The 14,354-nt window shown below is 38.8% G+C and overlaps 3 protein-coding genes, 1 long non-coding RNA gene and 1 other non-coding gene across 9 annotated transcripts in view; 2 read left to right on the top strand and 3 right to left on the bottom strand.

Annotated features, from left to right (window-relative positions):
- LOC113666023 (voltage-dependent calcium channel type A subunit alpha-1) overlaps nucleotides 1-2,923 on the top strand; it is a 35,998-nt gene extending 33,075 nt beyond the window's left edge. For 3 of the 5 annotated variants that reach the window (XM_089199906.1, XM_027181768.2, XM_089199908.1), the window contains one exon: nucleotides 1,269-2,923. In XM_089199906.1, the coding sequence (XP_089056032.1) occupies nucleotides 1,269-1,670 (402 nt within the window). In that variant the 3' untranslated portion in view covers nucleotides 1,671-2,923. Of the gene's footprint in view, nucleotides 1-266; nucleotides 310-1,268 lie in introns of all 5 variants that reach the window. The other 2 variants (XR_016184862.1, XM_089199907.1) reach the window with 2 other exon arrangements.
- Nucleotides 2,924-3,762: 839 nt separating this feature from the next.
- Nucleotides 3,763-4,995, bottom strand: LOC149049402 (uncharacterized). Its single transcript, XM_089199912.1, has 2 exons — nucleotides 4,810-4,995; nucleotides 3,763-4,726 (listed from the first exon to the last, which is right to left on the bottom strand). The coding sequence occupies exons 1-2, from the start codon at nucleotides 4,853-4,855 to the stop codon at nucleotides 4,428-4,430; spliced, it is 345 nt and encodes a 114-aa protein (XP_089056038.1). The 5' UTR covers nucleotides 4,856-4,995; the 3' UTR covers nucleotides 3,763-4,427.
- A 19-nt stretch (nucleotides 4,996-5,014) lies between these two features.
- LOC149049403 (uncharacterized) lies at nucleotides 5,015-6,557 on the bottom strand. Its single transcript, XR_016184863.1, has 2 exons — nucleotides 6,279-6,557; nucleotides 5,015-6,173 (listed from the first exon to the last, which is right to left on the bottom strand). It is a non-coding gene; the product is annotated as an uncharacterized LOC149049403 (long non-coding RNA).
- Nucleotides 5,830-14,298, top strand: LOC113666024 (uncharacterized). Its single transcript, XM_089199911.1, has 10 exons — nucleotides 5,830-6,152; nucleotides 7,169-7,741; nucleotides 8,192-8,437; nucleotides 8,755-9,168; nucleotides 9,458-9,631; nucleotides 9,932-10,253; nucleotides 11,312-11,536; nucleotides 11,689-11,944; nucleotides 12,408-12,803; nucleotides 13,216-14,298. The coding sequence occupies exons 2-10, from the start codon at nucleotides 7,435-7,437 to the stop codon at nucleotides 14,245-14,247; spliced, it is 3,372 nt and encodes a 1,123-aa protein (XP_089056037.1). The 5' UTR covers nucleotides 5,830-6,152; nucleotides 7,169-7,434; the 3' UTR covers nucleotides 14,248-14,298.
- Trnas-gcu (transfer RNA serine (anticodon GCU)) lies at nucleotides 11,015-11,096 on the bottom strand. Its single transcript has one exon. It is a non-coding gene; the product is annotated as a tRNA-Ser (tRNA).
- Nucleotides 14,299-14,354: the final 56 nt, after the last annotated feature.

Here is a 14,354-nt window from a genome sequence, read left to right on the forward strand (position 1 = left end):
ATTTCTCTGTTTTTGCATAACTTGGCCCTGCTATTGGTCCAAAAAACCAATCAAAGGCTTAATAAAAACCAATCACGACTTGCTCACTCGTGTTTTCGCGCGCTTGAAACTGTTTGCGCATTTTTATTTGAGTTCTCATTGGCTACTCGTAATATTTTCTTTCATCTGATTGGTCATTGTGATTACTTTGGTTTTGGTTTTATGACACTTAGTCGAAAAGCGCTCTAACAAAGAATTTCTTTTCTCATTTAAATCATGCCTTTCAGCCAAAAGGAGAGACGATTGAAATGGAGTGCATGCTTGCCAACGGTTAGTCGTTTGACTTCAACTAATCTCATTTAATACTGATTCTCATTTGACCAGCTAGTCATTCGTCAATAACGACATCCTTAGTCATGGCCGATCGACGCACTCTTGTGCAATTTAATGAGATGAGCACTACTTTTCAAAACAAAGACTTTCCTCAGTCTTTTCCATTACTAACATTTTTACTAATACTAATAAGTTCGAAACATCATTTGAACCTACCTACAGTCCTAGTGTCCAGAGACAATTAAAAAAACGTCCGAAAAAGACCCAAGTCACGGATTTCCGTAACTAGAAAATCTTAGCTTAGCTTAGAATTTCGAGTGGTTATTTACAATTTGTGCCAATCCTCTCTGTCCTCAACCATTTTCGTTGTTTTTAGGTTTGTTCTTGGCATTTTTATCTTTTTTTGCTTACCCGACCACTATTTCTCGGTGGTTTCCATCAGGCTATGGGTATATTCGCAAGTCTTCAAAAATGAGTCAAACCATCAAACTTTACAAGCATTTTTCAACTGCAAGCTACCCATGTGTCGATCATTAAAATATTTAAATTAGGAAGTATTTAACTAAATAATTTGAACTCTTAACACCTTAACATGTCTCTGAAAGAGCGGGGCAGGGAACAACTCTCATTTTCTTAATCAAAAGTTACTCATCTCCCCACATTTCATTAATTCTGTTCACATTTTTTGTTTTGAATTTTAACTTATTGATACCGCGAATTGAATTTAAAATCCTGAAACAAATAAAAAAATAAAGATTGGTAACTATTAGCACTCTCAAGGGACAGGTCTTTTTGCACTCCTGGTACCAGACTGATCTTCTTGCCAAAATTCTGGTTGGCCTAACAATGGGCTTTTTAAATCCCAGTCTCCACTCCGTTGTTTATCATTTTACGAAAATCATATGATGCTCATTTATCTTAAATTCCGACATTATCGTTCTGTTATCATTTGATAGGCGCTGGAGGACGAGATGGAGACAGAAAACTTTGAGAGTCCATCGCGTTCTTCGACTGGACTTTCCTCCCCTCTCTCCCTACCCATGGTGAGAATAGAAGTGACGTCACCACAGCCAGGTAGTGCCCAGGATCCTGCGGAGGAACCAGCGCCACAAGTAGCGCGCGAAAGACTAATGGTTCTCGATTTCCCGGATGTTATTAAATCGGCGGAAAGTAGTCCTCGGCACTCATTAATACCACTAAGTGAGTTTTACGAGTCGCACCGAAGAACGTTAAATGATCGTCGAACGAGAGAAATAATCAATCAAATCAATGCTGAAGTGGCGCAAGCTATTGACAAAGGGCAAAGTCCGTATTTTATCTATGGAATAATGGATAACGACGAGGAGACCTGGTGCTGAGAGTTCAAAGTTGAATGCATCCGGGTTAGTCATTGAGCACTGAGTTTTTCTGCGTGAAACGCAGCGTGCGTGAAGGAAATAATACGTTAGCTATCAAGCTGACGGTAAATTTCTAGTTCTGAGAAACGTTATCACGCAGAGCAGTTTATCCAACATGATGCGAAACAGAAAGTCAGAAACAGAAAGCCAGCACAACTTTTTAAAGAGGAGACAGTTTCCGCTAGGGTTTTATATGTTCTGAGCAATAAAACAATTTCGGAAATCTGTGGTGTTATCACCAATTGTTGAAAATATTACCTCCATTACAATAGAATCAAATTTTGGAAGTTATTAATTTAATTTCTGCTTTTTCATAAGTTAATTTTTATAACTTTATTGTGTATAAAAATATTGCAGGACAAAAGTTTTCCATAAGGAATTTATAAAGTTAAAAGATTACTCATGAATGCATACGCTCGATCATATCTCCAGCTCATTTGCCTAATCTTACGACAGATTTACTAGGGAAACGTTTTGGTTTGATTTTGAAGCTGATGAAACTGTTTTATATCAGTGTTTTTCTTTTCTCTCTAACGCCATGGCAGTCAAGTCTTGTAATCACATTTGTGGTATTTTCATTGAAATAACTTTTTCATTCCCAAGACCGACATATCAACTTCTTGTACTGATGTTGTATATCTCCTATAATTTGGTTTTTCATCATAAACATACCTAGGTTAATACTTGTCTTTTTCTCTAACTTATTTTCTCGAATATATTTCATGTTTTAAGGAGGAATTCATCTTAAGTTACTCCTGGAATGAAAAGGTTGCAAAACAAATCCATTCCCGTCACTTCCAAAAAGTCCTTTTTTAAATATGCTGTAAATTTTAGCACATATGTAGTCCAATACTCCTTCCTTGATAAGTTTGTTTCTTCTCACCACTTGTCAATATTTTGGCATTGTAAGGAGAAATTGCTCATTTGTCACTTTTAGAGTGATCAGGATCACTGACGTAATTTTAACTTTATCGCGTAAGGTATGTTTACTTATTCGCCCGACAAGTCTAACTATTTGAAGACATTTCTGAATACTTGTTTTATTTGTAAAATCGAAACTGAAGACTGTTAGCAATTACTCTGTATTTCTCTTTTCTTGATCCACCACACGTGACATTTGTCTTCTTCTATACAACATATGCTAAGGCATACACAAGAATAACCGCGTTTTGTAAAACAAATATATTGATATTAAAAATTGATTTTCTATTGAATCGCTGAGTCGCCTATTGTAATAATCACTTAAGCGTGTTTTTTTAGGCTAAGATAACAGAAATATAAGTGAAACATAGTGGCTTGAGTAATACTTTCAAGATGTCGAAGCTTCCTAATAGAGTATCGAAGTATCTTTATCCTTCCTCATACCTTTTTTTATATTCTTGATCCCCTTCCAACTTACGGAAGTAGCATGTATCCTTGACCTTTTTTCCCCTAATTACTCTCATTTTTAGAGATCACAGGAGGACGTAGGAAGAGCCGATCATATGCTGAACATTTTACTGTCACCAACATCTCATGTCGAGTTTTGTCTTTCTTCCACGTAAATCTTCCAGCAACAACGTAATGCAGGCCTATAATTAAGGGGAATTCGATTCTTTTAAAAACACAGACAGGGAAAAAAAAGTGAAGGACACAGATGGAGGCTTAAGGTCAAATCAATAACCTCTTTGTCGATCTGATGTTCTAGGTGATAGCAATGTCATAGCAGAAAGCATTTTGATTAGTTTCAACGAGGAATAATTAGAACGGAAATGGTTGAGCCTTCGTTTACGACGAAGAAGTCCAGGGAAACAGATACAAATGGATATTTCTGAGCCGACGCTTTGATTGTTTGTCTCTGTCTCTCATTTTCTCTTGGTGTCTTAGATGATCCTCTCTTGGGTAATGTGAGAAACCACCGCAATTACATGGCACAACACTTTTCAGCGTTTTGTTGATTGTCAAGCCGGTGGCCTGTGACTAACGGTTTTACTTCAGAAAAACAACTTGTCATCTACAGATTTTGGCGCAGACAATTTTTTTTGAAAAGCAGAAAGACGAGTATAAAAGAAGATTTATGAAGAAAGTATTTTTATGGTGAAAACAGTTTCCTTCTCATTTGAATCATCTTGTCAGTCATTCCTTTGTTCGCTCTATTGTTTTTTCATATATTTTTTAAAATCTTAGAATTGGTTGATTTCCCTGTGATGTTTTGAAATTCTTTAACAATGACGGTTTTGATTAATTAATGGTTACGCACGTGCGGTTTGGTTTATTCCTTTGTAGTGAGTGAGTATAGGGCGGTGATTTTATACGCTCCGATTTGTTCGCCGGTCCTTCGTGAAAAGAGATTGTGATAATTTTCATTTGAAGTTTAAGGAGTTGCCAAATACGACTTTTTCGCTTCCGAAATGATTATCATGTTGCCATTTATGATAAGCAGTCTCCAAATGAATTCAACTGATAACATACATCGAAGCTATGATTTGTTCAATTACCAGGATAATGTTCCTTCATGATGCAAAAATTACCACCGTTTTCCTTTTTTTGTGAAGTTTACCACATTCCAACGCTTTGAGCTCTGGATATTTTAGGGGTCAGTACCCCTCATAAATTTTCTCCCAGAGTTGACGAAAAACCAGAAAAAATCTTCGCTTGAAACGTTTGTTCGTGACCGTGAAGTCTTTAAAATAAACCGCTAAGTGGGCAGAACGCTCTTCATGAATTTTCCCTGATCGATTATCTAGAAACATGTGCGACGTCGAAACTAATTCTGGTCGGGTAGGAAGGCAACATTTGGCAAAGGTTCTCGCTGAAACATGCCACACCATAGCAGTTCTGTCCGCCGTACGACATCATAGCCAGATCGCAATGTTCGACGTCGCAGCATTTTTCGACACATTCCTTCATGTCCTGAACTTTACCAAGATGTCTAAAATGATCAGGTTTGAGTGAATCATCAGTTTGTTGTTTTTCTGATTCGGTAGGCGTTGAACACTTGTGTTTAGGAACAGAGTTGCAGTCAACCACGAAAACAACTACGCGAAAAATACATGTAGAACCAAATCAGAAAATAATGGGAGCAAAGCTAAAACACTGAATATGACAACATCAACCTTACCATGAAAAAAAGCAAGAAACGCAAGTGTAGGCTTCAAGATGGTCATATTCTTTATCTGTTTGAAAAATGTTTCACGCTCTTAATCAAGCGCTAGAGATGGACACTTTACCCAGCCAGCTATTCATGCGATAATATTGATATCTGGCACGCGTAACACCGCTGTTGCAGGTCACAAGGTTAAGTAAATGTACATGTTGATTGGCTGTTTTTGGTGGCGCGGTACCTGGATACAATTTAGGTACCAAAAGTTTATTGTCAAAGCATTTTTTAAACAAGAATTTTTACTGATGAATAGGTTGTGTTAGTGACCCTTAGCTATCAAACTTTGACAGTCCGTTGCTTTTTTTCCCATAATTCGTTGTAACATATTTTTGAAGAGGCTGACATGGTGACGCCTGCATCCTTAAAAAATAAATGACTACAAGTTAACCCGTCAGCTAATTTATACAAATTGTTATTCAGACTTATTCTGATCACGATACGTAGATTTTTATAAACCATCTAACTGAAGTAAGGCCTTGTTCGATAGGATTCGATAGGGTTCGAACGAGCAAGGAAAAACGGCATTGTGTTACTGACTATAAATCTGTGTATTAAGCCTAACATTGTCTAAATATCCCTCCATAAAATCGCTTGTAAGGTTCACATGAATGTTTGTTTCACAAATGCTCAGTCAAACCATCATGGCTGTACAATTTTTAAAAAATATCCTGGTTGACTTGCCAAGCATCACCCAGACACCGGTGCTTATATGATGTTTTAATTATGCTTGTTCTTGCGGAAACACAAACCAAGATAGTTTTCCACGCCCTGATAGTTAGCGACTGACTTAGTTTAGCTTCCTGTGAATTAAGCCTTCCAACTTGAAGTGAAATAATGTTTAACAAACGAATTAGATTCCATTATGCTCCTAATAAGATTTCCTTCTTCCACATCGGCGTTCTATTTTACATGGGTAAGTTGATACCAAATTAGCGGTGAAATTCATTACTTGAATGAAGTTCTCGGATTAATCCAGAGATGAATATATTTGCACTAAGGGTTTGTTGGATGTTCGCATTCCACACGCGAGCTGAAACAGTGTCTTCCAGTAGCCACGTTCGACGATGCTGTACTTTCGAGACCTCAGAATGCTTCAATAATAAGGCGACAGCTCGGACATTTTAAGAACCTTTCCACATGCGTATCGCACTGCTGCAGGAGTTCCAAATGCGATGTTGCCTTGTTCGACGGCACTTTCTGTTATGGCGTGTTTTGTCCAACGGAAAACGTTTGCCATTTTGAAAAAGCCCGGGAAGGACAGAGGTCATATCAGACCGTGTTGTTAAAAGATATTTTTGCAGGTAAGTGTTGAGATCTGTGACCTGTGATCAGTACGTATTTGTGACAGATCAGTATTTAAGGAACCATTTTAAAATGAAAAAAGATTAAACTGATATAGGGTATCAGTGCACTTACTCTCAACTAACCTGTGGAAAGGCAAAGTACAGCATTATAAGTCCAGAATTTTGTTTGGAAAATTGGCAAAGTTCTTGTCTTGTAATTCTGTTGAGGGTATTAAAAGTTCCTGTTTAAATTATGATCTGTCGAAATGATTTTGAAAACGACCGTAGCAGGTTCATCGCAGTTTGCCTCGTTCGCCCTGTTAGGTATAAAATGAGTCTTCTTTACTAAAACTGCCAGTTTTCAAAGAACTGCTTAATTTTTCTGTGATCGACGGTCGATCATGTCAATGGCAATGTCATTTTTTAAGTGAATTCTTATGAATTATAATATTTAAGTGCTTGGTCCACATGAGCGGGTACCAGCCACACCACTCAATAGCTCTTTAGGTACTGGTTGCCTTCACTTCATTAAAACAGACTGATATTTTATCTCAATGAAATTTTAGAAAAGGGTTATCAGTTACTTAATGGTCAAAACTAAACAAGCTTTAGAAGCTCTGTTAAGGGGCCGTTCCTAAGTAATTTTAGATCGCGCTGAATATACGTGTTAGTGCATGGAAAGGAATATTGACTTGTTCATAATATTATATATTCATAATGATCCCGGCCCCGCATTACAGAGTGTCCCTTGAAAAGCAGTGCTCTGTCAATGGGTTTGAAGTTGAAGGGAAAATAGATGCTTGATGTTAAGCTTAATGCCAAATTCCACATCCACACAAAAACGTAAAATATGTGGACTATATATGAAGATATAATTTTTTTCCAATGATTAAGCACCAAGATGAACCTCCATTTAATCTTCGGAATCACCTTATCCCTCCCCCCGCCCTAAAAGAAGAGTTTCTTCAACGAAGGCAACAAGCTGTCCCAGAGAAAGACCAACGTAATTCTCATATCTCCATTGCATTACTTAGGAGTGGACAGATTCCTAGAGGGAAGAGCTCGACTGGGATCGATACATCCTTCAAATCTCAAATTAAAAAAGCTTCAATTTTCTTTTGAGGAAGGGAATAGAAATAAATCAAACATCAAAGGAGGCAAATATAGAAAACAGGGTGCTCATCAATTAAAGCGGATCTTGTCGGCGAAACGAAACATTTTACAAGAAAGGAAAAAGCGTCTTAACGATGATAAATGCCACATTAGACGAATCACAAACAATACCACCTTGCACTCAGGTATGGATGCTGGGAAATTCAAATCACATGGAAAATCAAAGGGCATTTCAGCTTGTGCGAGGCTGTGTTGTCGAGACCAACTGTGTGATATCGCCGTTATAATGACTGGTCGCTGTTACACTGTGCAATGTTATAGCATGACGGACTGCCAATCAAAACCTTTAGAGAGCAAAGCTACTAATATTGTAATAGCATACGTTTACAATCCCAGGAAAGCGTTCAGCAATGAGAGCAGACGCAGCAGTGAAACTGATCATACGAAGCGAAAAGAAATTAGCAAGAAAACCGTCGTGTCCAATCCTAATGAAGGTAATGATTAATAAATAATACATCATATGACAAAACAGACGATTTATAACTAACCTTAAGTGTCAATTACACTCTTCATATCTTCTCGTTCCAATAACCCACGAGTTACAAGGGTAAGGAGACCACCCTACCCATCATCGGACAATCACAAGGAAACAGCGAACTCAGATAGTTCACTAAGTCTTAAAGACCGCGTTATCAACTTAAGTTCGAGAGTATGGTGGTCTCCTTCACTGCCCTTCATTGGATGACGGAGATTAATTCAGCGCCTGTGTGGAAACATTTTAAAAAAAATTCCATTTTTCCGGTGTATGATAGTCATTTCTGCCCACTGTAATTATCCAAGAAAAGCTAAAATAATTTGTGCTTCTCCTTTAAGCAATACTCAACCTATTTGTAGTTGAAAACGAGCAGAGAATTTATACACCCAGGTTCGAATTCTCATTTCAGGTAACATAGGCGATATTCTTGGAAAGATTAGGTTCCTGAACGGTCCATCTACTGTAACATCAGACATGCACTTCAGTTTTCTCCAACAGTGCGCTCTCTATGTTGAACCAGAAAATGTAACAAAGCCCGTTCATGGCTGGGTTACTCCACGATATTCCCCCGTTAAATATCTTTACCAGGCTCCCAGGAGTACACCTCCGCCTCTTGGTATGAGATCTGCCGTGCCTCTTGGAGGAATGGGGACAGGTAAAGTGGTTGAAAAAAGGGAAATATGTTGATCTATTAAGATCTAATGCTATCAAGACACTTGGAGTGTGTTTGGTGCTATCGTCTCCTAGAAGTGATAAGTGGGTCGTAACGTCCATTATCCAGCGGTGATAAGAATAGAAAAAGCCTTTCAGCGAGAAGTTGATATCTTGATGTAACAAAACATATTTTTAAAAAAAACATAGCAACTGGAAGGAAGAATAGCTTTTGTAACTTGGCTTGGCCATATTAAAAAACTCTAAGAGGTAGAATGGCGCTGCATTGCTTATGACTTCAGCTTCTTCTTTGTTTCGAAGGATCGTTAGAGCTTAGAGCCGACGGATCATTTCATGAATGGACCCTTGAGAACCAGTCACCAGGTGGATCGGCCAAACTTGGTCCAGGCGCATTAGATAAAACAGTGCTTGGTGTAAGAGTGAGTTCTTCTTTGGGAACAAAAGCCGCCCTCTTGAGAACACACCCTCCTCCTGGGTACCCTGGTGTGAAGGGCTTGTCATACTCAGGATCTTTTCCAGTGTCAAGACTTAGTGTTAAGGATGAAAGATTTTTTGGAGTTGAAATAGACTTGTTTGCATACGGCACTCTCCGAGCGAGGAAAACAGAACTATCATTTGTTCCTGGAGTAGTTTTCACACTAAGTGTTAAAAATCCAACTGATAAGGAAGTGGATGTGTCTTTCCTGTTGAATATTCCTCTTGGTGAGCAACCAGGTGCGATCAAGAACTGAAATTGTGTAGAAATATTAACGTAACTTTCATAACTGATTCAAGACCCGGATTGGTGAGATAGTTAAGAATAATTTTTATAGCCTAATGAAGAAAACTTAATTTGAATGTTTGTCTTCCTTACCTCTCTAATTCCAGTAGGTATCTGTCCTTGTTCGAACGAACGTCTTGAGCGTCAACTACACCTTGCGGTGGAAGTTAACTGATAATCTTTTTTGAAAGTTACCTTTCGAAGTCAGTAAGTATTTTTTTTTTGTTTTTGCCTTTTGTTTAGACACGTCAAGAAGAGGCGACAACATTGAGACCAAAGTTGATGTAGTGTCTTCAGCTCAGTGTGCAGCCATGTGTAACGAGGATGATCGTTGCATGGCCTGGAGCTATGAAAAGGACAGGTGTTCGTTAAAAGATGCAATGCCACTTCACGCGTTTAAGGCGGGTGTCACTTCCGGTCAGTTGCTAGAACTTGAGGTTTCTGCGTAAGCGCCGCAGCTGTCGATGAGACTGGGGCGCGAAAATCTTCTCCAATGTTTTCTCTCTTAGCAGGCACTCAAAAATAATTTTATTTAATTTTTTTGAAAAGAATACGACTGAATTAATAATTGAGAGGGCAAACGAGAACGTACCTTACACCATGTCTTCTCTAATGCGACTCAGAGCGTAACGCAGGGCGCTTTGTGTCGCGTTTGGGGAGAGTAAATTTTAGAATTTTTGTTTATTTAAAACATCTTCTTTTAAAAATACCATCTAGGCGTTAAGGGACAGTGGAGATTAAAGGAAGAAATGCTAACTTGTGAAAGGCCCAACAAGTTCCCAAACAGTGGAAGCACTACGCTTCTGTCAAGCAATACAAACAAACCAACATTTGGCGTCACGGATGACTTCCGGTCCGTTTGGGAAGCGTTTGAATCGAGCGGAAAACTAAGAAAGAGGATAGACTCTTTCGGCTTTCATGGCACGATAGCTGTTGGAGCAAGACTTCCTTCTGGTATAAGTGAAACACTGACGTTCATTTTAGCCTGGTATTATCCTTACCGAGACCACTCAGGAAAAAGCGTTGGGCAGTATTACAGGTAATGTATTGAAGCAAAGTACCGGACAGTCTAAAATGCCATTTGTTTTGGTTTGTCACGAACTACTAAACATATAGTTCCAGTTATCGAAAATTAATTGTTTAGAAAATGACCTGCGGGGAAATTTACATTGCTTCGATCTGGCGTGTGGTTTGAATTATCTAAAATTCGAGTTAATTATCGTGGGTAAAACTAATCGACTGATAATTGACGGAAATCCAAGAGAAATCGATTTTGGTTTAAGGAAGCGCAATGTTCGAATAAGCGAGGGTTCGAGTATCGGGAGTTGAACTGTTAATCCCCACCGATGTTCGAACACTCTCAAGCTTATTTATCGACAAATGTATGAAATTCATTTGGAGCTGAACATGGAAACGTAAGTGAGAAGATTCTAGACGAAGAGAAACTCTGTTTTGAAGACAGGTTCCAAGCTAAGGTAATAATTTATTATTCAGCCAGTCCAGCGTGACTGGGAAAGTCCATCTTCGACCATTTAAGGCTCAGGATCTTCTTTGAGAAACGTTTCTTGCAGATAAATATATGACTTAATTCAAATTAAGTTTTGACTTGATGAATTTTCAAAATTCTATCAAATATTTCAGGTGTTTTGTTCATCCCTGTTAATCGATAAATTACTCTTGGTGAGAGTGAAATTTGTACTTTTAGAGGGGAATGAGCTTTTCAAAAATGAAAATATTTATTTAAAGGAAGAAAATATAAGTAAAAAAAGAAATAGAGGGGAGAAAGAAAAAAAAATTGTGCGACGAGGATGGGATTCGAACCCACGCGTGCAGAGCACATTGGATTAGCAGTCCAACGCCTTAACCACTCGGCCACCTCGTCGGATACGTGTTACAGGGTGAAATTTATTTATTTATACATTTATCCTTGATAGATGCTTAAAAATTTACATAATCACGCGCCGTCACAAAACAGTAATTGGACTATCTCTATTATCCTTTTCTTCTTACAACTTCGGAGGAGGATTCTAATCGATTCGTTGCTTAGCATGCAAATTAGCATTTAAACTCATAATTTCTATGTTTTGTTTTAAATAGCAACCTTTTCAACTCCAGCAGAGACGTAGCTGAGCACATCCGAGACAACCTTCTCTCAAACTTGAAGGACATCATTTCATGGCATTCAAATATCATTCCCTCGACGCCCTTCAGGACTTCCCTACGAAATTATGGTGTAAAGTCTTCTCTTCCTGAATGGCTTCAGGATCATCTAGTCAACAGTTTGAGTTTTTGGAGAAGCGGATTTCGAGTGGCTGACGGCAGGTAACTGTTAACAGTTTCTCTCTCATCTTCATGTGACAAAAGGAAGGAAAGAACAGAACATTACATGATAACAAGAATTGATTCCGGCAATTAAAACGACTATGTGCCTTCATTTCTGTAATGTTGATTTCTTTTTTTTTTCTTCCATCCAGATGGCGGCAATGGGAGGCACTAGACTGCAATGATGTCGATTCGGTTCACAATGATTTCCAGAGGGAACTACCGTACCTCATTTTCTTCCCAGAACTACTGGAAAACGTTGTGAGGGCCTGGGCTCGATATCAGCACCCAGGTGGATGGATACAGGAGACTCTACAGATACAGTGGGGATGCCATAACCGGACAAACCGGTTAGATACCCCAGGAGGAAGAATCATGGCTGATGTCACGCCAGCCTTTTTAGCACAGGTATCTGTAAATAAGTAAATAAATGAATAAATTTAAAATTGTGAAGAAGTTTGAATAACCTCGTATTTTAGGTTTTCAGACACAAATGACGCATTTTCAGGAGCCCATCAAGTGATGGGCATTTCATTGAACATCTTGAACTCAAATATCTGGGTAGTTTGAACATTTCTAAGAACTTTTACGTGTTGCCTTTTATTCGGCTGATTTCCCAGTCTAATATATAGATTACAGAAATAATCTTATGATTGTAGTTCTGGGAAGTTTTGCATAAATATCAGCATAAACAGACAATTCGAAAGTGCAGTTATAAGTCACATTTGGGAGCCTAATTGGCCTAAGCACTGTGTTAGAAAAGTGCTAGCCGTTAAAAGTGTTAGAGAAGCTGCTAATGCCGTCTACAGACAAGGGCAGTCAGCTAAAGGCTAATCGTTCCCAAGACATTCTGGTTTTTTTCTCGCCATAGTTCTACCATCTTTACTTATGGACGGGCAACCAACAGGTCCTTCGAGATCTCTGGCCAGCAGCTCGCAAGGCACTGATTTGGCTCATGCGTGACAGCACAGGGGACTCGGGCCTACCTTTACGTAAAACGTGCACTTACGATATTATTTACCAAGAGGGCTACGACCACACGACGTACAACAGTGTTATGTATCTGTTAGGATTACGGGTGGGCCAAGTCCTTGCAGACACCCTAGGAGAAACTGAATTGGCTCAGGCCATTCAGCTAGCGTTTGAGTACGGAAAAGAAAAATTGGACAGGACTTTATGGGACGAGGAGGAAGGATTTTATCATTCATGGTGGGATCACGAGAAAGGTTCTCCACCCTGGCTGATGGCGGACTCTCTTTATGGTCAGGTAAGTGAGATGGATTCAATCTACGCGCTCACAGAGACAACTTCAATCCCCGCTCATGTATGAAATAGCTTTATTTGAACCATGGATGGTGGGTGATCAGCTGATTTTCTGGAGTAAGATGCAGCAACAGAAACTAAAACTGAAAAAAAATATATATATTATTGGTCCTCAAAGAAGCCTGGACTCTATTTCATATGGACAGAGGTAGTTTAAAATTATCAATTAAAACTTCTACAGTGCCTTAAAGTTGACAATATGGAGATTTGATGTCATGGTCCTAGCAAAGTCAGTCGCTGATTTGTCCACTAAACACAAAAACTAAAAAAAACCGACCTTGTTCCAAAACAACAAAAGTAATGGTGAAAAAGAATGTTTCGCTCTCCCTACATTTTCCTTATTTCTTCTGTTTCAGGTTTGGGCCTATGCCCTGGGTCTTGGACACCTTCTTGATCCTATCAAAATGAAAATGCACCTGAATAAAGAGAGACAGCTAAATGGCACACCCTACGGACTTCGCGTGCTTGCTCAAGGGATCAAGAAAAGAACAACGAAGACTGATAAAAATGCAAAGCAAAAACTTAGACAAAAGTGGAAAACACGCAAACAAGAGGAGGCCGTAGCAGATTTGGGCAGCTTCTCCAACCAAATTTCAGAATTGAAAGATCCACATTTTAATAAACTATCAAATTTTACAGCGAAGGAGAGTCAGCTAAGGACAAAAATGTTCTACGATAATGATAAAATAAATAGACACGCTGCACATCATTTTTCAGCGATTAGAACATTAGTGACGAAGATCGACATGAAAATACAAAGAAGAAAACTAAATGGAACAGACAAAATTGTGGATAACCAATTCAATTCAACATCAAATTCAATTCTATCCGTTACACAAAAATCTCTTCAACACGAAAACTGCTTTGCCCTTGAACAGGAGAGCAAGTTTAATTCCATTTGGATGGGAAGCGACGCAGATTGGACCACTCTCAACATCCATCTGGGAATGGATCCTTCTAAAGCTCTAAAACAAGCTGAAAGAGCTCTGGAACATTACAGAACCAAACTGAACGACCTATGGAATATCCACGGTTTGACCGCTGGTCAGGGTTACGGCGTAGACGGTCAGCCGTGGTGCACGTCGCATTATAGTTTCCATATGGTCCTTTGGCACATACCGTTGGCTCTTTCTGGCCAGCAGTTTAATGCAATAAAACAAATACTAATTTTTGAACCGAAATTGCAGGTCCCGTATAATCTTCCGTTCTTCACTCCTTTCGCTAGTGGAACAGTTCAAGCAACAAAGCTAAAGGAGAGAATTAAGCTTACCGTGACCGTGACATCCGGGAGACTGGAGCTGAAGTTTTTAGCCGTATCAAAAAGTATGTTTCCAAACAAAAACGTTGAAATAAGTGAGGGTGAATTTGTAAGTTGGGAAATGAAATGAATATACCTTTCTATCCGACATTTTTTAATAAAAAAGATAACTTTAACTGTATGGTTATTCATCGCTCGTAATGATGAAACAATTTACAACTAAAAATTTTCGCCCAG

Source organism: Pocillopora damicornis, chromosome 3 (assembly GCF_964200805.1).
Source record: "Pocillopora damicornis chromosome 3, jaPocDami1.2, whole genome shotgun sequence".
NCBI lineage: Eukaryota > Metazoa > Cnidaria > Anthozoa > Scleractinia > Pocilloporidae > Pocillopora > Pocillopora damicornis.

What these genes read in the sequence shown, in the direction of transcription:
- LOC149049402 (XM_089199912.1), bottom strand. Translation starts at nt 4,855, where the DNA reads ATGACCATCTTGAAGCCTACACTTGCGTTTCTTGCTTTTTTTCATG. An exon ending in GTTTCTTGCTTTTTTTCATG is followed by an intron (nt 4,727 to 4,809) that starts GTAAGGTTGATG and finishes TTTTTCGCGTAG; the next exon opens with TTGTTTTCGTGGTTGACTGC.
- LOC113666024 (XM_089199911.1), top strand. Translation starts at nt 7,435, where the DNA reads ATGGATGCTGGGAAATTCAAATCACATGGAAAATCAAAGGGCATTTCA. An exon ending in TCTTGGAGGAATGGGGACAG is followed by an intron (nt 8,438 to 8,754) that starts GTAAAGTGGTTG and finishes TTTGTTTCGAAG; the next exon opens with GATCGTTAGAGCTTAGAGCC. An exon ending in TCCTCTTGGTGAGCAACCAG is followed by an intron (nt 9,169 to 9,457) that starts GTGCGATCAAGA and finishes CCTTTTGTTTAG; the next exon opens with ACACGTCAAGAAGAGGCGAC.